At 41.5% G+C, this 25,066-nt stretch overlaps 1 protein-coding gene across 1 annotated transcript in view; it reads right to left on the bottom strand.

The window, feature by feature from the left end:
* Window positions 1-25,066, bottom strand: part of DOCK3 (dedicator of cytokinesis 3) — a 608,598-nt gene that overhangs the window by 35,294 nt on the left and 548,238 nt on the right. The window contains exons 38-41 of the mRNA XM_077821606.1: window positions 24,272-24,365; window positions 23,197-23,345; window positions 11,484-11,570; window positions 9,561-9,665 (exon numbers count right to left, since the gene is read on the bottom strand). Of these exons, the coding sequence (XP_077677732.1) occupies window positions 9,561-9,665; window positions 11,484-11,570; window positions 23,197-23,345; window positions 24,272-24,365 (435 nt within the window). The remainder of the gene's footprint in view (window positions 1-9,560; window positions 9,666-11,483; window positions 11,571-23,196; window positions 23,346-24,271; window positions 24,366-25,066) is intronic.

Below are 25,066 nucleotides of genomic sequence, written 5' to 3'. Positions count from 1 at the left end.
ATTGCAGAACAAAGCATTGCAGCGTATGTTTGCTGGCGTTCAAACAACATCCGTTCTTTATCTCTGTGTGTTATCCTCAGGAGAGTGATATCATTCATGGTCACCTGGTTGAAATAGGGAGCTTTTCTTAAGGGGACATTCAGAGGTGCCCGTTCCTGCTGGGCTATTTGCCTGTGGCTGAACAGAAATGTTCCCTGCTGTTAGCCACAGCACACATAGACACATTTGCTATATCCATTTTGTACTGGTGTTTTAGGTAGAGCTGTAGAGATGCCCATAATTAAAGTTGCCTAACACCATGAAAAGCCCCTGTTTTTAGTTGATTATAACTACCAAACTTTAAGCACTAGGGTTGAAAAGATGTTTCCTTGTGTTTCAAGCACTGAAATGGGATCCAGGAAAGTTGGATTCTATCCCAAGCTCTGCCATGTACTTTCTATATATTGGATATATTGGAATTGGAAAAGGTACAGAAAAGGGCAACAAAACTGGTGTGGAGAAAGTAAATAAGGAAGTGTTATTTACTCCATCTCATAACACAAGAACTAGGGGTCACCAAATGAAATTAATAGGCAGCAGGTTTAAAATAAACAAAAGGAAGTATTTCTTCACACAACACACAGTCAACCTGTGGAACTCTTTGCCAGAGGATGTTGTGAAGGTCGTGACTGTAACAGGAATCAAAAAAGAACTAGATATGTCCATGGAGAATAGGTCCATCAATAGCTATTACCCAGGATGAGCAGGGATGGTGTCCCTAGCCTGTTTGCCAGATGCAGGGAATGGGTGACAGGGGATGGATCACTTGATGATTGCCTGTTCTGTTCATTCCCTCTGAAGCACCTGGCACTGGCCACTGTCAGAAGACAGGATACTGGGCTAGATGGACCACTGGTCTCACCCAGTATGGCTGTTCTCAGGTTCTATATCACGTTGGGCAAGACTATAATAATGCACATATGCAATGGAGTCAAAATAAGATTGCACGGGCAATTGTAACAATGACATTTTCTAACTTTCATGTGCTTTTCTTTGCAACCTTAACATTCATTTAACGTAGTGTCATAGGGCGCGATTCCCTCACCCTGGATTTGTACTGCAGACAGTCCTCATGCACACCAGTGATAAGTTCAATACCTAGTGCTGTAATTATAATGTGCTTTATACATGCTTGTTCCTCACAGCATAAGGCTTTTCCCCAAGCCTTTAACTTCTAACAAGGCACAGGGCAGGAGAGGGAGAGAGAGATCTGACCTCTCTGAGATCTTTGGCTTCTCTGGCCCTTTCTTCCAGCATTCCCCCTCCCTTCTGTTTCCTCCTGCCTCTCTTAACTGCTTCCAGCTGAAGAGCTGAATGACACCACCAATTAGTTAAGCACTGAGTATATAAAATAATACCTCATCCATTTGCCCCATGTGGCCATACTTCCAAAGTGCACAGAATGGGAAGTCAGCCTTAGGCAACTCACATTCTATCACATGTAGGTTTTGTATGTAATGTTATTGGGTCATATGAGATCAGAGACCTTCCTGAGTGCTTGAGAGAGACAAAATGTGGTACTTCTATGGAAGGTGTAACCAGGTATCATTGCTACACTCTTCCAAGTTCTTTTCCTTAAAGTGCGAGAAGATGTTCAGTCTAGGAAAAACATATATGGTGTTGTCCATTTTGTTATGCAAGGTTCTCTGTGGAGGGAGCTGTGCAACCAGCAAGAGTCATTTCTTGAGGCAGAATTGCCCCGAGTCAACCCAATTGGTGTTGAGCTGAAAATTCTGATTGAAGGCATTGCCTGCATGCTTTTTGTGACCATCACTGTCCCAGGACTGGTGTTTATTACCCAAAAAAACAACATATTTAGGATATACCCAGATTCTGCTTCACTGATTTCTCTTCCACCTGGAAGCTGATGTGCAAGGCTCCAGCCATCTTTTAGAAGGGCAACAGTATTATTTATTATTTTGTATTACAATAACACCTACAGGCTCCTGCCAAGATCTAAGCCCTATGGTGTCATAAATTATACAAATAGTGAGAGCCTCTGCCCCCATAAATTTACAATTTAAATAGACAAAACAAACAAAAGGTGAGTGGGGACACAGACACAGGGAGATGGAGGGACTTGCCCAAGGTCACGCAGCAAATTAATGGGAGAGTTAGGATTTGAACTCAGGTCTCCTGATTTCCAGTCCAGTGCCTCATCCATTTGACCATACTGCTTCTCCCACAGTATTTCAGTTTCTCTAGTCTTTTGGCACACAAACTCAAGAATCAATCCCACTCTTATCCAAAAATTATCTATGTCTGGACAGCCCCATGAACAGACATGTAACTCAGCACTAAATGTGTTAGTGAGTCTATGGTCCCAGTAACTGCAAGATGTCATACGCAGATAGGTGAGAAAAGGTGAGCTGCTAACTTCATGGACTTTTAGATTCACTTCTTAAAGGCAAAAACAAACTGCATGTACATGCTGCATTTGCTGTGCCTGTGGGTAAGTGTGCTGTTGAATTAATTACAAGATACTCTTCCACATTCATCAGGAAGCTGACAGAAGAGTTTTAGTCTTCCACACTACAAAACATACTTTATCCACTGTCAGTGCTCAAATCAACCAGTTGTCAAATTAAAGACTGATATATCACCGGCACAGTGTCATGACCAACGTGATGAAAATCTTAGGGAAGATATTCTGGGTGTCATAAAAAACTGATGGACAGAAATGTCAATGGGCAATGACTCAGACTTAAAAAACTGAAGTTATTTAAAATAGGAGTCAACTTTTGGAATATGAACATAGGCATCTTTAAAATTGATGAATGCAAGGAAATGTTCCAGTTCCATTGCTGCTACATGCTGCTTAGTGTTTTCATCTTGAACTACTTACAGGCTATGAAAAAATTTATCCATTTGAGATCTATAGTCAAGTAGATTACAGGGGTGGGATTCTTAAAAATGCTCAGAATTGGTTTAATTGCTCCCACGGATGTCAGGAGTAAAACTCCCACTGACTTAAATGGGTGCAGTTAGACAACATTATGCACTTTTGATCTACTGGAGAGGGCAAACAGGATTATCACATTCTTTGGAATCTTTCTAACATTAAAACTTGATTTATTGCTTGAATGTTGACCAGGTGCCTAATGTCTGCCAGCAATATCTTATTTTGTTTTAAGTTTGAAGGAATTGGTAAAGTGATGAAATGCATTCGAGTGGAAGTTGAAAGAATTCTACATACAGCCTATCTGAAACTAGATGGTACACACTAATTGTTGGTGGATTTCTCCCGTCTTGTTTGCAGTCATGAATTCTGTCTTTGGGGAGAGAAGGGGATCTGCTGATATTCTGATGTAAGAAGTCTGTTGGAGGCCTCTGTAGTTCTCAGTCTCTGGACAACCTTAATGAGAAGGCCCACTTGAAACAAGAGCTAACCTTGGACTTTGCTGGAGAGCAGCCAAAGTAACAAAATTCTGAGAGGAAGACTAAGAGTGTTTCTTTTCTGGGAGATAGGACTTCTGTTCTGTATTATCTTTTAGGTCCTTGTCTAAGTTGTCCCCAAAGTACTGGCCTGGAAAAGGTAGTACAATAAAATTCTGTTTGGCCTGGACATCCAGTTGCTATGAATAAAGCCATACAGCCCTCATGTCCTTGTTAGTAAGAAGAGCTAATGGCAAAGACTAAGTTGAAGGCAACTTTGTGAATATACTTTGTGGCACACTGGAAAATCTCAAAGTTTTTCCTCATTCTGCATGACTTCTTAGGTATCCCCTGTTCTAGATTTGACATAGAATCATAGAATATTAGGGTTGGAAGAGACCTCAGGAGGTCATCTAGTCCAACCCCCTGCTCAAAGCAGGACCAACCCCAGCTAAATTATCCCAGCCAGGGCTTTGTCAAGCCAGGCCTTAAAAACCTCTAACGATGGAGATTCCACCACCTCCCTAGGAAACCCATTCCAGTGATTCACCACCCTCCTAGTGAAATAGTGTTTCCTAATATCCAACCTAAACCTCCCCCACTGCAACTTGAGACCATTGCTCCTTGTTCTGTTATCTGACTTCTGTTAGTCTGTTTCCTTGGGACCAAATGCTGAGGCTATGCTGACTGAAATACATTTTGAGACAAGCTCTTAGTCATTCTTAAAATGGGTATCCACCGGTCTATAACAGATTCTTGATGGCCACTGTTCATGCAAAGCAAATAGAGCTCTCTTTAATACTGAAGGCTGACAAGTGCACATTGGGAATCCATTCTTCTAATGCCTCTTTGGGCAAGATACAATTTACAGTTTGGAAAAGATGGAGTGCTACTGGGTGAGCCTTCTCTTTAACAAAGTCAAGGAGATTTGGGTGTATGGAGAAACATGTCTTCTTTAGTCTTAAGGTAGAAGAAACATCTGACACATTTTCCTTTTTTGCTAGTTTCCTTCTCTGATGATAAGTACAGGACCCTGGATACTTCATCAGTCAATAAATGGGTGTTCTCTGTGGTAAAATGGTGGGACCAACTATGCCCCAGAATGTCAGTGTCTCTGACGTCCTTAAGCATTTTACTTCTTTTGGGGGTGGGGCGGGGAGCTATGTCTGCCTAGAGCTCTTGATCACTGTTGCCTGCAGGGATAGGGGAAAGGAAGTGAGAGTTTTCTTTATGTTTCATGTTAAAGATGATTATTGTAATGGAAGGAGGAATATAAAGATTTTTATTTTGTCTCTGCATTCTCTTGGAACCTCATCTCTGGTAGTAGGAGGTCTGACTATGACTGCTTTTGGCTAGGCTGCTGTTTGGGTGTTTGGCACTGAGAAATGTATCCCTTGGAGACTTTGTAGGGTAAGGAGAAGACAAATGCCAAGTGGCCACTGGATGAACCTCTGGAAAAATGGCTTCTGGCATGGGGCTACTTGATCAAAGTAAAGTTGCTGCTTCTGCAGCTCCCTTCACCACAACAGAGCTTGGTGGGAACCTGACTTCAGCATAGCCATGTAGACTGCCTTGATAAATCACGCACAGTGCCCAGGAAAAAGTCATATCAAATAAGGCCTGGTCTTGATCATGGATAGTGGCCAAGAGGGAGTTGGAGCTAGCTCTGTACTCCCAGAATGCCAGCCAAAGCTCTCTGAGTCCCATAACCTTGTTCACAGGGAAAGACTGAGACGGCAGGAGGGACAGGAAACCCTGGCCACAGCCTGCAAGACCACTGTTCTAATTTCCAAGCATAACATTTGTATCCCTCTGTCCTCTGAAGGGGCCATCATAGTCTTGTGACTGCAGAAGGATGGAGCCATACTCCACCGAGTAGTAGACAGAGAACTGTAACTCTGAGGTGTGAGTTGCTCTGAGGGGAGGTCCTGCTACTAGAATTTTCTTCTCTGTAAAGATCCACCTACCTGTACATGGAAGGACAATTGAGCAGCTATTAGTTCTGGACTAGGGCAGTCATTATTTTTGTCCATTCACTTTGCAGAATCCTGTATAAAGAGATTTAGCCTCCATTCCAAGAAGAAGTTTGCAAAGATTTCTAACCTTCATTGTGAAGTGGAGACAAAACTATTTAGGGTGTCAACACTTACTATCTGTCTGATCAGTCTGAAAAGGACAAAAGGTAATGAAAGAATATTAAGGTCAGATAGAAAAACAGCACTGTTTCACTTGTACATTAGTTGTAGTGGCAAGAAGTACATTTTAATACCCTTGTTTAATGGGTGAGTCTTTCTCTGCCTTCCTCTTGAACTGGAAACTAAGGTGCTTGTGAATAATTGGTGCGTCTTCCTTCAGCTGGAAGAAAATTGGAGCTAAAACAGATCTCCTGTTTGTCTTGACAAAATGTGGCAAGATAAATAAAAGAAATTCTGCTAAAGAATTAAATATTTTTATTGCCTTACAGCATACACCTCTACCCCAATATAACGCTGTCCTCGGGAGCCAAAAAATCTACCGCTTTATAGGTGAAACTGCATTATATCAAACTTGCTTTGATCCACTGGAGCACGCAGCCCCCCCCCCCAAAAGCTGCTTTACCGCGTTATATCCGAATTCGTGTTATATTGGGTCGCGTTATATTGGGATAGAAGTGTATTTAAACATTGCATGGAATATGAGAAAGTGGATGAGCTTTAGGAAGTACTAAAATTAGAAATGAAAATAATGGATTGTTCTTGGTGGGTTATGATAGATCACCAGCTATTCTGGAAGCACTGTAATACAAGTAGAAGGGCACACTCTAGTTACCTTGAAGCAAAACCACTTCAAGTCCAATGGGCAAAATAAATGCTTATTCCATGGCCTCATACTACATCATTTTGGAACAGATATCAGTTCCATCTGTGACATATCTGACTTACCATACATCAGTCACAGCAACGGTTGAACAGGAAGAAATATTACATGATGGGTCTGGACAGTTTTGTCTGTAATGCACAAAGTTCCCAGCTATTATTAACTTTGTCATGAAGAGATTCACCTTCAAAGTAGAGACCCATTCTACTAATTGTTGTACCTACTTTGTGCCTTTTAACTGTAGCAAACCAGGAAATTGTGAGCCTATGCACCAAATTATTATGGTTCTAACCATAATGCACTAAAAATACCAGAAATCTGCATTTAACACAGATTCTTCCCTGCAGAAGCCAGTGCAAGCTCTCAAAACGTGGTTTCTCAAGCCTTACTTGAACTTCTGTAATGTAGAAGCCAGACAGTTTTTAATTAACTGACCTTTATATAGCCAGGACAGAAAGAGATTCAGAATTCATAGCAACATGAACAATGACATTTTTAGATGACGTTTGCTACCAAGTGGAAGAGGTGGAAGTGAGTATGGTAATTTTTAAATTTTAAAAATTAAAATTTAAAAATGTTTTAAAATCTGCGGATTTAAAATAAAATAAAATAAACCAGAGGAAAGTGTTGGGTGCTTATTTGATCCCTGAGAATTCTGAATACATATTTTATTTTAAATCACTGAAAATCTTACTCTTCTTTAGATTAACATTCATCAACCATGTAACTATATGATCCATGCAGATACGTCAGCTAACGGACTCAGTCTCTGAAATGTCTGTACACTATCAGTCGTTAAGAGAGAAAGAGGGAGTTTATTGAGGTTGTTACACTATCAGTTCCCACTCTGCTATCAGAAACACTGCTATGGAATATAATTACAGAATTAATGGGGATTATAATTATATACAGTGTATTTGCTGTTACTGTCACTAGCAGCAATTCCCACACTCTTATACAATTTAATCAAGAGTAATTGTTGTACCACCGAAAACTCATGCATATTCTTAAACATACAGGCCACGTCACTTACTATCCAAGATGCAGCTGTATGTCCACAACTGAAAAGCAGGGTAGGTTCACTTATGGAACTACAGACGTTAGGATCAATTCCTCTGCTATACTGACTAGTTTATTGTTCATGTTCTGAAATTTCCACTGCCAGATACAAAAGGTAAAACTGAGATAATTTCCTCTGGAAATCTCCATATGTGTTGATACTGGTTCCTTCTACATTTTGCTTTTCACAATAGAACTGCCGGATGTGGTTATGCTTTTCTGTTTGTTTTTTGACCCTGCAAATCATTTTTATCATGTAAGATTCTGTAGGTTATAAGGGTCTGAGCACCCCTAATATTCTAGCCCTTACTAATTTTTTTTATGTTCACTCTTGTAAGATTTGTCATCTCTTTTGATCCCCTAACCCACTCCCACTCACATTCCATATTAGAATGAAGCTAATTGACACAGGCTTTGCACATCTTAGCTTTGGCTTAACTTTCTACTCTAGTCTGTTTCTGTTTTGCTCCAGCTCCCTTTCCTCCATCCAAACTGTATGCCTAACTGCCCTTTTGCTTCTTTCATGCTTCTCATGTCTGTCCCTTGTTCTATGCTGTCCTCCACCAGTGGGCACCTCTGTTGCTGACCTATTCCATCATGCCTCCATCCCCTTCAAGTTTCTCCATAAAACACACTTTTTTCAAATTACCTATACACCAGAGTTTAAATTTTTAAACTCCCTTCAAAGTAATTTAATTTTTTTAAATTGGGAAACCTTAAAAATTATACATTACTAACAAAGCACCCACATGCTCTCACCATTGTAGGCTCTGTCCTCCCTTCCTCCTATGCCCCATAGAATTGGTTACAATCTCGTCATACTTTCCCTTGAAGAAAACCAGAAATCTGGAGTTCTAGTTGTCTCAAGTTAGTTTATCTTGTCAATGTAGTCGGCTAGGGCTCACCTACACTAGAACTGTCAGACAAGTTTTATATGAGGTGTCAAACGATAATCAGCAACACCCATTTTAGGGACACAGGACTGGAAGGGACCTCCTGGGTCATCAAGTCCAGTCCCCTGCTATGACAGGCAACCCAATCATATAATCTCATTCATAAGCTTACCAAGTTCCATCTTAAAATCAGTTAGGTTGTTTATCCCCACTATTCCTACTGGGGGCTGTTCTAGATCTCCACTTTTCTGGTGCTTAGAAACCTTCCTCTAATTTCCAGCTTAAATTTATTCACCGTCAGTTTATAAACACTTGTTCTTATAAGAATTAACTTTTAGTTTAAATAGCACGTCTACCTTTCTGATGTTTACTTCCCAGATATATTTATAGAGCGCAATCATATCCACTCACAGCCTTCATTTTGCTAAGCTAGGCTTTTAGTGTTGATTCCCTATGAGAAAAAAGGAGTCAACTACAGTTGATCATGTATAGACCAGTGGACAATGAGGATTGACAGCAGTTTATGTAGATGAGGGGCTGTGTTTTACAGCTGTGGCCGAACATGTCTGAAAATTCTAGTGTACAAGCAGCCTAGAAGAGTCACCACATTGATATTAGGCTCTGAACTTCATTTGAGACCTTGTAAGTATGATGTGATATGAAAAAATGGACGTTTGTAATGTACTACAGCCAGAATTGCTGCAACAGGGTTCTGTGCTGAATGGAGAGAAAGAAATGCTCTTGAGTCTGGATAAGACTTTTCACATGCACAACTGTGTATGTATCAAAACTCCTAATATGAGTTTGCAAATCTGTGCACCTGAAAATCCGCCCCTCTGTGTCTTCACCATCACTTATTACCAATGGTTCAGTTCCTTTAGTTTACCCAGTAAGATGGCTTTACAGGAGCAGATATAACAAGCTACCCATTTCTCACTGTAGGGAGCAAGAGAGATTACATGGCAGGACCTGACACATCTCACACCAATCAGTGTGAAACATGGCCAACTTGCCACCATGGTTTGATGTTTTCCAGATTGCTGTGTTTATTGCATAACCAAAAATCAGCTCTAAGTTTCCAGAATGGTTGGTGTTGATAAAGCTACCCTTGGTTGTTCCTGATAGTTACAAAACAATACAAAATATTAAAGCACAGAGTTTGAGAGTGGCAAATAGCCCAGTGGAAATGACACAAAGAAGTCTCTGAGCTGGATCAATCAGTTCTATCCCTTTCAAAGAAAAACCTTATTTTTAACATTCAACATTCACAACATTGCTCTCTCCCACAAAAACCCCAGACCTGGTTGATATGTTGCACTTTCTTCTGAACTGCCTTACCCGAAGGAAGAAGGGGAATTTCCGGCCATAAAAACCAACTCTGAAAAACTCAGGTTCCAAGCGCTGCTGTTCCATGATATTATCATAATAGGTAGCTTCCATTTTCTGTGGACGGAAAAAGCAGTTGATATCTAACTCAAAGTTCCTGCTACTGTTTCAGAATCTCAATCAACATTAGAACCTCATAATAATACTTTGCATTTACGTAGTGCCTGTTATGTAAGGATTTCAAAACACTTAAACATTACAGTAATTAAACAAAACTCCTGGGAAAATTTAATTATGGGTGAATTTAATTATCCCCATTTTACATTAAATTAAATTTTATTGGAGTTACTCATACAAATTTAAGAAAGTGATTTGTTCAGGGTTTCAGAATTAGTTAGTGGCAAAAATTGGATTAAAGTCTAGATCTCCTGAATCCCAGTCTCCTCTTTTAACCATATTCTCTCCCACAGATTAAACAGTGAACCAAAGGGCATGAAAGGGCAGGAAGTGGAGATGGTCTAGACTATCTGGAATTCTGGACATCCATAAGTTTAACAAGAGGAAGGAAAAAAATTATTTGGGGGAAGAAAAAGGTACTTTTCTACTGATAGTATGCTGGCCTGTGCCAAAAGCAGGCTCTCAGACCCCATTGTCCAGCTGGGCCACATCAACTCAAAGCTCAAAAAGGCTCACAGGTAGTTCACTATTAACCGTGGTGACTTTTTTGGAGAGAAAAATCCAGTTTGGAGTCCTAGTCTCCAGTGCAGGGGACCTAATCGCAACTTTGGCCCAGACAGACTCTGAGTCAAGTTTCTTGATACCTGCATACATTAACCCTTCTTCTGAAAAAGGGGCTTTAGCCTCAAAACATTACAGGTAGAATAAATGAACAGACAGAATGATGTGGAAATAGAATGAAGGAGCAAGACAGAAACTGAGGGAAAAAAAGAAGACGGGGAGAAACTCAAAGAAACGCATGTCTAATACAGATTTAGGAAACTGGAACAAAAAAGAGATTTTTTTTAACAGAAGAGATGAGAATAAGAATCAGATGAATGGCTGTTACCCACCAGTCAAGATTTTTTCACCTGACTGATTAAATCCAACCAATGAAGAAACAGCTATAACAACTAATTTACTGATGCAGTTTTAGGATAATGATACAATACTGAATTGAGCTTCATCATTAGACAGGTGTGCTCATCAACCTGAGACTCAATTCACAAACACATGGCACTTTTTATTTTAGGATAATACTTGATATTTTATGGACATAAACCAGGATGGATTAACCAGAGAGTTTAAAATTCTTATTAATGCCTTGGTTAAGATTTTTTGATAAAAGCTGCAATGACACAAATTCACCCTGACAATTAATTACTTGCTTTTATGAGAGAATCCACATGGTTGGCAGGAATACCATGAACTTCACTGTGCTTTGTATTCTATTTATCTCTCTTTATCTTCTCATAAGCCTAGACTGACATGTTACTCTTGCTGCACTTAGAATAAATTTAATATAATACCAGAGCACTGAGGGGGAGACCAATTTGGCCACCAATAAAGAAAATATATAAATAAATAAAATTTAATGCAGCAATACAAATATATATGTATGTATTTGTGCTTGTGAGCATAGTTCATATTTATATATTTAACAGTTGTCCATATATTTATTGGTAATTACAGCTGGCAGGATCAAAAGTTACTTCAATGAGCCTATTTGGGACAGTTATGTCTATTTGTTAGTAAAGGTTGCAGGAACAGATCTGTAATCTTGGCAGAGGGGGGAAAATGACATACTTAGAAAGTAACCATCCTAACTGTGTGAGGAACAGTATGTTTGTTTTTTAATTCAGACTTCTCTGACATTTCAGCAGTAATCACTAAGAAATGGATAAAGAGTTTGGAGGGAGAAGGGCTGGTTTCACTTACCCGAATCCAGCTGAGGCTTTGATAATCATACAGACTTTCATATTGAATGGCCAGCTCTCTGCACAGTGGGATTCCAAACTCCCAGCTCTGCAAAAGCAAACCAGACTCAGACCAACTGGGATTCTCAGCCACAACTAAAGCTCTTAACAGTTAAGAATAGGGAACTGCATTTTTGGGGAATTCATTAGAGATTAAAACCCAAGGAGCAAACACACATGAAAACACAATGCAATACAGGGTTTTCTATGAGGCTTCATATAAATGTCTGATGCAAGACATTTAGCAACTTGGTGCAAACAGATGCCTATGTTTCCATGAGTTTTACATCATTCTTAATTCACTAATCAGATCAGGAACTTCTTCAGAGAAAAATACAAGAGCTAACAAATAGGCTTACTGTAAAAAAAAAAAAAAAAAGCTCTGCATAGCTGCTCCACCTTCTGCCTAAAGCCCAAAGGAATAGAGTCAGGTTTAATCATGGGATTGGCCCTAGCTATCTGAAAGATTGCATCTCTCTCCCTGAATATGACTGACCACCCCCACCCCCAGCTATTTTCCACAGCAACAGTGATGTTGTTAAGCACTAGAAAAGACTCTTGAGCACAGAAAAGGAGAGTTTACTTACCTGTACAGTAATTTGAGTTGTTTTAGATTATTTGTTCCTATGGGTGCTCCATTGTAGGATATGTACATGCCTTTGCACTTTTGACTGGAGACTTTTATTAGCAATGTCTGTGGGTCCATGCCTGTGCACTATACACTTTGTGCTCTGGGATCAGGACATTTAGGAAGGGGCAGATCCACTTCCTCTCCAGTACCTTCTCAACCATGAAGCCTTCTAGACTCTGCAGCAGAGGGGAGGGAGGATAGTAGGTGGAGCACCCATAGGGACAATCCATCTCAAAGACCGCAAATTACTGTATAGGTAAGTAACCTCTCCTTCTTTTTTGAGTTACTGTCCTTATGGGTGCTCCACTGTAGGAGACTCCTAAGCAGTAATTTGAGATGGATGAGGGTGCTGAAAAGGTAGATCCAAGATGGTTTTGAGGATAGCATCACTGAGGGCTGTATCAGTCCTGGAAGCAGTTAGGATGGAGTAATGCTTGGAGATGTGAGCTGATGATCAGATTGTGATCCTGCAGATCTCCATGATGGGAATGCCTTTAAGAAGGGCTATGGACGTGGATTGAGCCCTGATGGAGTTAGCTGTTACTTTAGGTAGGGGATGCAACCCAACAACTTCATAGCAGGCTACAATGCAACCTGAAACCACGTTGACAGTCTCTGAATAGAGCTTGGCTGTTACTTTAACCTTTCAATGAAAGATACAAATAGTTGGGGGAAAGCCTTGAAAGTCTTTGTCCTGTCAAGACAGAAGGCAAGTACCCTCCTAACATCTAAGGCATGTAGGTTAGCCTCCTCTTTCAAGGTTTAGGATAAAACACAGAAATGGCTCTCTTGATTGATATGGAACTCTGACGAGAACTTTGGCCAACAACAAGGATGGGGGTGTAATGAAGGCTTGTCACAGTAAAAGGTGGTGTGGGGCAGGTCGGCCGTGAGTGCTCCTAGTTCCCCTATCCTTCTGGCTGAAGTGATGACTATCAGGAATGAAGTCTAGAAGAAGAGGCTAAGTAGCGAATAGCTATCCATTGGTTTAAATAGAAGGTTCCTCATGGCACTAAGAACCAGGTTAAAGTCCCATGGTAGTGTGGAATTTCTGACATAAGGAAACAGATTGGATAAGACTCTAAGGAGCCTGGCTATCGTAGGATGGGTGGAGATTGAAAACTCTTCAATGGGTGAGTGAAAAGTTGTAATAGTGGCCAGGTGCACTCTAATGGAGCTCTAGAGAGTCCTTGTGCCTTCAAGTCCAATAGTTAATCAAGAACCTTCAAGAGGGGAGATTCCGAAGAGGGTATAAAATGGAAAGCGCACCAGAGGTGGAAGTGTTTCCACTTTTGCAGGCAGGCTTTGCATGTGGCTGGATTTCTCGTGCTCAAGAGCATGGACTGAATTTCTTGAGAACAGCCTGAGGTGGGTTATGGTGCCCACATCCTGTGTCAGGAAATCTGGTATGAGAGGAAGACACTAAGGTATTGTCAGAGAGTGGTGAAGCAGCTCCAGGAACCACACTTGTCTCAGCCACTCAGATGCTTTCAGTATAGCCACTGCTTGCCCTTGCTTCAACTTGGCTCCTCAGGTGAGGTGGTAGGGACAACCCTGGATAGCTTGTATAAGCCCCAGACAATTGGTACTGAAAGAGTCAAGAGCATTAAGCTGTCTGATTTGCTGAAATACCTTTGTTCCAGATGTATAAATTCCAAGTGAATGAAGCATTGCCCTGGCATCTTTGAGGTAGTAGATATCAAGATGTCAGCATCGCCAATGAAGAGCTTAGGCCCTTCAAAGGGGAGGTCTTCATCAGTATTCTGAACTTTGTTGGGGAGATCAGAAGTTTGTAGCCAGCAGGCTTGCCACATAACTACTGTGGTTGTCATGGACCGTGAGGCTGTGTTGGCAGCGTTGAAGGAGACCAGCAGAGAAGGGAAGCTTTAGTGATTAACTGACCCTCTGAAATGAATGCTCAAAATTGCTATCTTTGGTCCTGTGGCAGGTATTCAATAAAATGAATAAACTTAGAATAACTATTGAAATAATATTTTTCCATCAAGACCTGGTAGTTTGCAACCTGAAACTGAAAAGCAATGGATGAATAGCTCTTCTGACACAAAAGGTCTAAGTGCTTAGACTCCTTGTCCAAGGGTGTGGACTGGAGAGAATTTGTTGGTTTCTCTCAATGACTGTGACCATCAGTGATTTGGGAGTGGGGTGAGAGAAAAAATTATTCCAGTCCCCTCGCTGGAATGTAAATTTTGTATCTGGCCATTTGCATGTGGGTGCAATGGTGGCAGGTGTCTGCCATATGGTACGGATGGTGACAATAATGCCTCATTAATAGGCAAGGAGACCTTGTTCTGGAGGACAGAATGTCCACCAGGGAATGTTGCATCTCCTGAATATCCTTCAGTGGAATTTAGAGGGATTCAGCCAGTTTTTTCATTAGGTTCTGAATAGCCCTGAAATCATCCTATAGAAGGGTGGTGCTGACATCATCACCTCATGGAAAGAGAAGGTTTTTATGATGGGGGTGTCTCCTCCTCAGCTGCTGGCTCCTGTCCCTCCTGAGTCTCCTCCTGGACAGGGGAAAGGAGCAGTATAGGTGACTGAACTTGTAGAACCAGAGGCCACCGTGATACTGGTGGGTACTCTTAGTGAGGTCTCTTATGAGAGGGTACTCTATAAATCTGGTCTCCATAGGGAGTCCAAGGTTTCCCATAGGCCCACTGTGGTGGTGGGTAAGGAAAGGGTCCTGAGAGATGCTCTTGCCAGGAGTGTCCGCTAGGCTCTGGCATGTCCTCCTTGGGAAACAGCTCCAAAGGTGTGGGATGTTATGGAAGGGAGGCAGAGCCCTGCACAGAAATCTCAGAATCTGAGGTGGTATCATTCCCCCCATGTCCAGTAGAGGGGCTCCAGGCATTGATTCTGGGAAGTGATACTGGAAGTTGGGTCAGTACTGGAGGTCGGGGTCCTGCTCCAGAGAAAGGAGGGTTGTTCACTGGCTGGTGTAATGGTACTGGGAAAGAACCTCTCTCAGTGCCCCTTAAGAGGGGAGATTCCAGTTCTTCTGAGATGAGAAGATCCTCATAGGACAGGAACCTGGAGAGTAACAGCTGGTTAAGGTCGAGGACAGGAGGAGCCAGGGACATAGCTGGTATCAGGGCCAGACCCAGTCCTGAAGAGACCATTGTCCCTGCGGTCTGAACTGATGCACACCGAGGAGGATGGTACTGAGGACAGACGGAAGCCAGTCTGAACGTTCTGTAACTGTGAGAAGGTAGCGATACTGATGTCTTAGAGGCAGCTTTTCTAGAGTTGTGTTTCTCAACAACCGGTCTGTGGACTGGCACTGGTCCCTGAGATCTGCCTGACACAGTTTTGAAAGGCAGCAAGCCAATCCCTTGTATAAAAAAAGATTGAGAAACACTGTTCTAGAGTCCTTAATCTTAGATGAGTTACTGTGCCTGGAGGCTTCTGCTCCCAGTACTGAGGATGGGGCCTCTCATTGCTGTTTACTGGAAGATCTCTTGGAATGGGATGTCTTTTTGGGAGGTGCCGACTCTTGGGTACTAAGGCCCGCAGGCGCTTCAGCAGTACCTATAATACTGTGGTGGGCAAACTACGGCCCGCTCCTGGCTGCCCGCTCCTGGCTCCAGCCGGGGGTTGGGGGCCGCTCTGTGCGTGCATGCTGCAGCTCCGCACAGCTCCTGGAAGCAGCGGCATGTCCCCCCTCCAGCTCCTATGTTTAGGGGCACCCATTGGGAGCTGCAGGGGTGGTGCCTGCGGACAGGGCAGTGCGCAGAGATGCCTGGCTGCACCTCAGCATAGGAGCCGGAGGGGGGACATGCTGCTGCTTCCAGGAACCTGCACCCCTGAGCCCCTTCTGCACCCCAACCCCTTGCTCAAGCCCTGATCCCCCTCCTGCCCTCAGAACCCTTCGATCCCAGCCTGGAGCACCCTCCTGCACCCCAAACCCCTCATCCCCAGCCCCACCCCAGAGCCCGCACCCCCAGCCAGAGCCCTCACTCCCCCATACCCCAACCTCTTGCCCCAGCCTGGAGCCCCCTCCTGCATCCTGACCTCCTCATTTCTGGCTCCACCCGAAAGCCCGCACCCTCAGCCAGAGCCCTCACCCCCTCCTGATCCCAACCCCAATTTTGTGAGCATTCATGGCCCGCCATACAATTTCCATACCCAGATGTAGCCTTGGGCCAAAATGTTTGCCCACCCCTGCTATAATAGGAAGCGCGGTCTTCTTGAATCCAGCTTTAAGAGGTGACCTTACCCCTTCTGAAGTCTTTCTTAGGGGAATGGGATTTTCTCTTCTTTGAATGCTTTTTTCTGAAGCTGCCTTTACAGTTCAGGAAGTCACCGGTGAGGCCTGAGAGGCTAAGCCGATGAATGGAAGAGGATTTGGATCCCCCAGGCCTCAGGGATTGCTCATTAGGAGGAGCATCAATCTATCCTCCGTCAGTTTGCAAGATCTGCTTTTGAACCCTGTGCAGACCTTGCAATTTGATGGTTTATGTGACCCTCCAAGGCACCGGACACAGCTGGAGTGCTCGTCACTGAGGGGGAAAGATCTGTGGCAGGTCTGGCAGGGTTTGAAACCTACAGCCCTTGGCACAAACCAGGTAGAGAGTGCCACAAGCAACAAAGAAAGCTTGAGGTGGGGGAGCCGCCCTGAAGCACAAACTTGTACTTCAAAACTAAAACTAAAATAAAAAACTGAAAACAAAACAAGAAAGAAGAACAAATACACCCCAGTGATCCGTCTCTAGCCAATGGCAGTTGAGAAGGAACTGGAGTGGCAATGGCTCTGCCCCTCCCTAGATGCCCTTGCACTGGAGCACCAGGTGTATAGTGCACAGGACAGACCTGTGGACACTGCTGATTAAAGCATCTGGTCAAGAGTGCACAAGTGCATACACATCCTATGGTGGAGCACCCATAGGGACAATAACTTGAAAGCCAGAACTTGCACAGGAATTGGACCTATACTGTTGAACTCATTGCCAAGGGACAGAACTATAACTGCTAACCTCAGTATGTTCAGAACTAAATGCAAAACTCATTTCTTCACCTTAGCCTTCCCTCATTGAGTTTTTCATACAGTATATCCACTGCCTCACAATGAAATTCTGGTGACTATTCAAATTTTTACTCCCACAGGCAGGAAAAAAAAGAGAGAAAGATTTTTTGTTATTTCTTTTAAACTTTGGGAGATGCTCTGATACTACGATGATGAGGGCTTCATAAGTTGATGTCTCTCAGCCCTTGTCTATCTTGCCTATTTAGATTATAAGCTCTTTGGGCAGGGATTGCTTCTCATTGCTGGACTAACAACTACAGATAGTTAGATACTTCAATTGTTGCACATAGGAGAATACTACATTGAGAGCAACATTAATGTAAATATGGCAGTCAGAATCTGACCCTACCATTTTTTTAATAGTAACTAAGACTATGTCTACACTGCAATAAAACACCTGCAGCTAGCCACTGTCAGGTGACTTGGGCTTGTGGTGCGGGGATATAAAATTGCAGTATTAATATTCGGGTCTGAGTTGGAGCCCAGGCTCTGTGACCCTGCAAGGGGGAAGGGTCTCAGAGCCTGGGCTCCAGCCCGAGACCAGATATGTACACTGCAATTTTATAGCCCTTCAGCCTGAGCCCCTTGGGCTCAAGTCTGCTGACATGGGTCAGCCACAGGTGTTTTATTGCAGAGCAGACATTTCCTAAAATACCAGTAGTAATGCATTTGGATAACATTTTTCTTGTTATATGCACCTTTATTTAAAAAATGAACCTCCACACCACTTGATACAGTATATCATACCTCTCTTTATAAGGCCCTCCTAAATGTCTCCTCTACCATTTCTGGTCTCTCACCCTCAATACCACGGAAGACCTCTTTATAATACAACATGACGATTCTCCAAACAGGTTTATAGTAAGGGAGCACTATAGGCACTTATATTTAGTTTCTTTTCAGTTCTCAAATAGATGATACATTCATTATATCCTTTTATTTAGGAAGTTTTAACAGGTTTACAAATCATTGTCATGTAAACAACAGAAACAAAACATTAGTTGTCACAAAACTGAGAGATGCTATATCTTTTATTTGAAGAAGCTCAAAACATGGTAAGTGAGACCTCAGGAACATTTAGAAAAGACAGCACAAATCCAAGAATTAAAAAAACAAAAATAACCATCCTAAATTTCTCCAGCTTCTGTGAATGGCAAAAACTAATACAAGATTCTTTGCATCAGCTTTTTCAGGGTCTTTTTTTGTTGTTCTGGTAATATCTATAGCTTTAAATGATGAAAATCTTTTGCACTGAGGACATGAGTTATATTTAGATAGTCAATAACATAACAGGAAACCAGTTGCTTGGGTGCTCAGCATATCACTCAGGCTTTATGATCTCATATTAATAGCATCTTTGCTGTGGGTTTCCAATTCAAAAGAACTGATACATTCTTATAGGCCAAAAATTTCTTTTTCAAACATTACGTGGTTAAGGGTTTATATTTGCAATCCAAATGGCATTTATTTTTTATTCATCACACAAACATTTTTAAACTTCAATGTATGGACCCTTTGCCTCCTCAGATATTCTGGATTTATCTAAAAGAACAGAACAGAAAAATGAATTCTAAAGTAGTTGGAAAGGAGTCAGAGTCATTTTCTGACTCCAGAGATGCAGAGATACAACTGGGATGTTACGATTGAAGCTTATATGAATGTCTAATGTCTACTTTTAGGCGGAGGGTGAGAAAACCTGGATTTGTGCTGGAAATGGCCCAACTTGATGATCACTTTAGATAAGCTATTACCAGCAGGACAGTGGGGTGGGAGGAGGTATTGTTTCATGGTCTCTGTGTGTATATAATGTCTTCTGCAGTTTCCACGGTATGCATCTGATGAAGTGAGCTGTAGCTCACGAAAGCTCATGCTCAAATAAATTGGTTAGTCTCTAACGTGCCACAAGTACTCCTTTTCTTTTTGCGAATACAGACTAACACGGCTGTTACTCTGAAACCTACTTTTAGATAGAGGACAGTGAAAAAATGGAAGCTATTCTTTTGACCTGACCCTATAGATGTCTTCCCCTCCTGCTTCCATGTTCCCTTTTTTCCTGTGATCTGAATGCTATTATAATTGTATCTCTGTTTTCATTATTTCTACCAGCTCTGTCAAATGTACTTTGATATTACACCTGTCATCCTAAATCAAGCTCTCTCTTTTGGTTAGATTTCAACACGAATATATTCTACTGTACTGGGTGAACATTTTGTAGCTACAAATTGAGATACAAGGGAGGAAAACTCCAGGATATGACTACTGTTTCCATCTTTTACAGAATAAAGAAAGGGAGAAGGAGAGTGTAGATTTGAAAAGGATAGAGAGAGAATAAACAGACAACTGAAGTGTGGTGCTGTAATTCCAATCAAAGATTCCGTCACACATGGAAGTGACCCTTGAAACATTAGATCCCCTTGATTAAAATCTATGACTTAAATGAGACCCATCTGTAATTTTATATAATACATAGATCTGAGTTCTAGCTGTAAGCCCTGTGCAAGTTTCTGTCCTCTCTTTTCCCCTCTCACCATGACTTATTCATCTGTCCCTGATCCTCCACTCACCTTGTGCCTGATCCGTTTTCACCTTCTACAGACTCCTTCACTTGCTGAGCATCTCTCATCTACCCTCTTATTACAACCTTGCTCTACAGTGCCAGCAGTTCTCCACTGATTGACACCAAACACGCTCAAGAGGCACTGATAAAGAAAATCTCAAAATTCACAATTGCAACATTTATTTACATGAGCTGTAGTGGATTTATGTGGCAGATTTTCAAAAGTGCTCAGCATGCACAATTGGGGGAAGATTTTCAGAAGACCTCAGAACTCAATATGCTGAGCTCTTTTGGAAACTTGGCTACTTATTTTCGTGCACAAATGTCAGCTGAGCTCCAGTTGTGGGTACTGGGCATTTGAACATGCGCTCTTTTGAAAATCTGGCTTTGTGCACCCCTGCTCAAAACAGTCAGGGAGAAGAATGTACACTGAGATGTCACAAATAGGATGGGCTTCATTAGGCTACTACATATCACTGATGATGGGGGCTAGCAGTGGACTTGATGCAAAATGCTGCTGAATTCTAATCTCTATCAACCAAGAGAATGAATCAAATTTAGTCTGTTCCATTCACTGTCTTTAAACTAACAAAGTCTCAGTAGCTTCTAAAGTGCTGTCAATGAATATTTGGGTCTGAGAACAGCGAATAAAATCTCTTAAATCTTGATTTCCAGCATAAAGGTTACATTTCTGACCCTGGCTAACAACATACCAATTAACTGTATGTTGTTCTTCCTCAGGGAAGAACAAAAAATACAGAGAAAAGGACAAAAAAATGTCTGCCAGCAAGAAGCTGGTGACTTTACTGAATTCACTTCTTCTTCCTCAAGCTCTGCTGCAACTGGAGAGGTTACAACCTGGAAGCTACTAGAATCATTGTCAAAGAATGCAGATAAGATGCAGTCAAGCCTAGATGAAGTATTTCAATACTGAGAAATAAGGCGGAATCACTAGAATTCTCATTTACTGAGAGCAAGTTGAAATCCTCAAATGTGAAAATGATACACAAGGCATTTAATAAGATAAAATGGTGACTGAGATCCTTGAGATTTAAAAAAATCTGTTAAAACAAGGTTTTTGCACAAATTACAGATTAGACAAAGAAAATCAAGCCAGTGCCTAAAATCTTAGCACTACTGGCTTCTTGAGATACAAACCCATTAAGGACAGAGAGGAAGTGATGGAACAAAAAACATCTTTTCTGCAGCCTGGGTGGGTGTTAATGTGGCTTTAAGCCACCTTCATGCCTTTCCAATTCTGGGCAGCTCCATCGGCTGAAGTGGCTCCTGACATAACTTAGACAGTCATGTAGGGGCTGTCTAAATTATGGCAGCCTGTCCTTGGCTGCTTATGGGCAGCAGCACCACCCACAATCACTTAGTGCTATGGCCCTGCCCTGAAACACCCCTCCTGTCCTCAGCCCAGCCCTGGCATGCCCTTCTTGTCAATGGTTGCAAGGGGGTTCTCAGAAAACAGGCCACAGTTCTTGTCTTCCTCAATTTCTGTGCTGGAGGAATTCTCCCCCAGCTGTATTCAGGGGTTTTAGATCCCCTTTATGCTACTGCAGACCTTTTACACAGTGTTAAGAGGCTAGAACAGGGTGATAATCTCACCCCAAGAATATTGCTAAGGAAACCCTTATAAAGGACAGACAGAACAAATTACAGTAAGCAGCACAATAGCAGCCACTGGTTGTAGAGACAGAAAAAGGCTTCTTCTTGCAGCCCAGAAAAAAAGAGCTAACAGAAATTGATAGCTGCAAAATTCTGCTGTTCCCTGACCTGAGCCCTGCTACACAGCAATGGAAAAATGTACTGTGTCAAATGTAATGTGTCAAAAGGATTTTGCTGCTCAAGGCATTTCAGTTTTACTCCTGTTTCTAGCAAAACTAAGCTACATACTCAAGAAAAAAATACTTGTTTTGGGAGGCTAATTCAGTGATTCAGTTACTGTCTAAGGTAAAAGGAAGCAATCATACAGGAGACAACCCCATAAATGTCCATCTGGAAGAACACTAGAAGCCTAATAGTACAAGAACCAGTAGTACTTTTGTTATATTGTCTCATACGATTGATAATGTGTCAAACAAGACCTTACGAACCTTTAATAGTTAAAGAATACACTATTTTATATATATGCTCTCTGTACTCTTTGCCTAATCAGGTAGTCCTGAGATACTAGCTGAAGTTGATAAATCTGTGGAATGTAGTTGGCTAAATACTGAGAATATCTGAAGCTTTATAGAGGGGGTGATAGCCAGTTTTACTACACAAGAACACTACCCTGAGAACAAAGTATTTCTTTGTTAATGTAACAAATTCCTTGTAAATACGCCACTCCCTTCCCCCGGTAAATTGAGGATAGATTTTTTCCATTATAGCTGCATGCAGTACGTGTCTTTGCCAAAGAACATAGAATCATAGAATATCAGGGTTGGAAGAGACCTCAGGAGGTCACCTAGTCCAACCCCCTGCTCAAAGCAGGACCAACCCCAACTAAATCAACCAACAGCTCCTTTATTGACTGTGGCCAATGTGGGATTAATTAAATATTAATCCCATTCTCTGTATGGTGCAGTGGTGTTTGTGCTTTATGCTGCAGCCACTGCCCTCCTGGGTGAAAAAAAAACCCCAGCAACAAAAAATCCTTAAAACTCAGGGAATTCTACTAGTCTTGCCCTATGGAGGAGTTTTTAGAGAATGGAGATAATGTAGACAAGGGGATAATCTGGTCTTTAATTTTTACAAAATTGTATAAATACCTTCTAAATCTAACCTAATGAAACCATCCTGAAGTATCATAACATAAGGGATCATAGCTCATTACATAGATCACTACAGTAGTTTTAAAATTTGTTTATTTACTGTGGGAAAGATAAGTCAAATAAGTGACATTTGCAAGTTGCTGCATTTTGTTCCGAGTCAGTGAATGGATAATGGAGTCCAATTGGAACCCCAAACCTGTGAGTAAAACAGCTGAGGTGAGGAGGATTAGTCTTTATTTTTCAGTGCCACTTAAATTCCGCTGACCATTCATATTTAACCCTGCAGGTCAGAAAACAACCAAATCTTAACATGAATCACAATACATATAAATGGAAATTTTCAGAGCTTTCTACAAAGAGAGACTTTTTAGAAATGAAGCAACCGAAACTCACACAGTTCTTTATGAGTCCAGCTGATTCAGAATTTGGATAGAAGATGCAGGAAGTTGCTGGATTCGTTTTTCTGGGTCTAACTCATCTAGTCCTGAGTTTTATGTTTATCCCCACTCATTTTCTCAGCTACTCTCTAGCTACCTGCTGTTTAGTCTACAATGCTGAAAGTCCACTTAGCATAAGATTTTTTAATATACTACTTAATTGAAAAGATGGGTTGAGAGGGAAAAAAGCAAGTCAGGGAAATGGAGGAAAGATGTGGGAGGAGAGCAGTAGTTGGCATACCTTCCCTTTGTTGAAGTAGTGGATAATCTTCCGGCATAGCCCCTCCTTACGTTGCCACTCTGTCTGTGATGGGTAGTGCAGGAACTCTCGCAGAGGTCTGTCCTCCCACTGAAGTAGCTCACAGTACAGAAACAATGTAAATGCAGCCTCTGTTAGAACAGCAATCAATGAAGACTGAGTAAATTACTACAAATAAATACAATTAATGGGTTTGATTTGCATTTGGATTTGTCAAGCGAATCATGATCTGAAATTCACCTACAGAATAACCCAGTGGGGAACAAAGTGCTTGAAAACCAAGATCCCCTTCTGAAACATCTGAGAGATGGAAGCTACTTGGTCAGTGGATCAACAACTTCATGCTGCAGCATTACAAAGATGACATGTCCTGGGCATTCAGTGGAAAATGTGTTGGACTCCATTCCTGTCATCTGGCCAGGGAGCTAACATGATGGGTTTTCACAACTGCTGTCTAACTGTTACACTTTCCTGGCTTTTTGATGAACGATCTCCGAAGTGGAAAAAGCACCTTACTAATGTTTGTACTTTCCCCTTCAAAGTCATCTTTCTGACTTTCTCCAAGTTCCCCAAAGTTGTGCAGATGTATAGAATTTAAAAATAGATTCTCATCTTTCAACTGAGATATAAACATAGCAACATAGACTGCTAATGCTTTTATGATTCATTTTTCTATAGGTTTTCTCCCTCTCTTATAAACACTTCCTGAATAGGATACATGACTAACGTGGATTCTGCCAATACCGAATATTAGCAAAGGGCTACCATCCACAAGGTCCCTTCAACACTCTTCTTCCTTGAAGTATTGTTTCAAAAATCAACCTCTTCACCTGGTTTCTTAATTTACAAACTGGTCTGTTTCTTAAATGGCATCAAAGCAAGTTGATTAGTAATATGAAAAAACAGGGCTTCTAACTCTTCTAACTGCAGTAGCTTGATCTTCACAAAAATTTCTAGAAAAGTATTTGATCAATATTCAAGGAGAATGCTGGGAGACTCAATACTTCTGGCCTGGATTCTAACAGCAGACCCTGAAGAAAGCCTCCTCATTACTAACCAGTGTAGTTCTCAGCCTGTAAGTGCATGTCACACAGCTTGTGGATGTAGCGGATATACATCTCTTCCTTGTTAATTTCAGATTTATAAAAGTTCTGAAAAAGAGTTGAAAATTAATATTCAGAAACAATCTTGAGATACTCTGTCAGTGTAAAATAACCCCCTACTTCCAGGCAGCTAATAGAAGCTGCATATAATACGAAGAAAGTGCATTAATAAAATGAAAGATTGGGCCCAATACTGGATTAATTTAAACGGGTGTAAATGAGGAGTAACTCCACTAACTTCAATGAAGTTATGCTGGATTTAACATGAGTGCAAAGGAGAAAAGAATCAGGCCCATTGTATCCATACAAATATCAGTATGAGAGAGCAAGGTACAAGAGAGTGAATGCCCACAAATATGTACTGGTGATTCATTCCCTCTGCACTCTAAAAATACTACTGCCATCTCTAGAATCTACAGAAAAGGAGATGTGAGTGGGGGGTGTTTGTACAGGATGAGATTAAAGAGGAGGAATGGAAAAGGATAAAATGCCTGTAGAAATATTCTTTGCTAAGAGAGGTTTCAGAGTAACAGCCGTGTTAGTCTGTATTTGCAAAAAGAAAAGGAGTACTTGTGGCACCTTAGAGACTAACCAATTTATTTGAGCATAAGCTTTCGTGAGCTCACGAAAGCTTATGCTCAAATAAATTGGTTAGTCTCTAAGGTGCCACAAGTACTCCTTTTCTCTTTGCTAAGAGTCACACTTGCTCATCTGCTGTGCTCTCTTGCCTCCTGTCTCAATGGAACCAT

Source organism: Eretmochelys imbricata, chromosome 7 (assembly GCF_965152235.1).
Source record: "Eretmochelys imbricata isolate rEreImb1 chromosome 7, rEreImb1.hap1, whole genome shotgun sequence".
NCBI classification, from domain to species: Eukaryota; Metazoa; Chordata; order Testudines; family Cheloniidae; genus Eretmochelys; species Eretmochelys imbricata.
The sequence above is the reverse complement of the archived record's forward strand: the minus strand, read 5'-3'. Positions and strand labels throughout refer to the sequence as shown.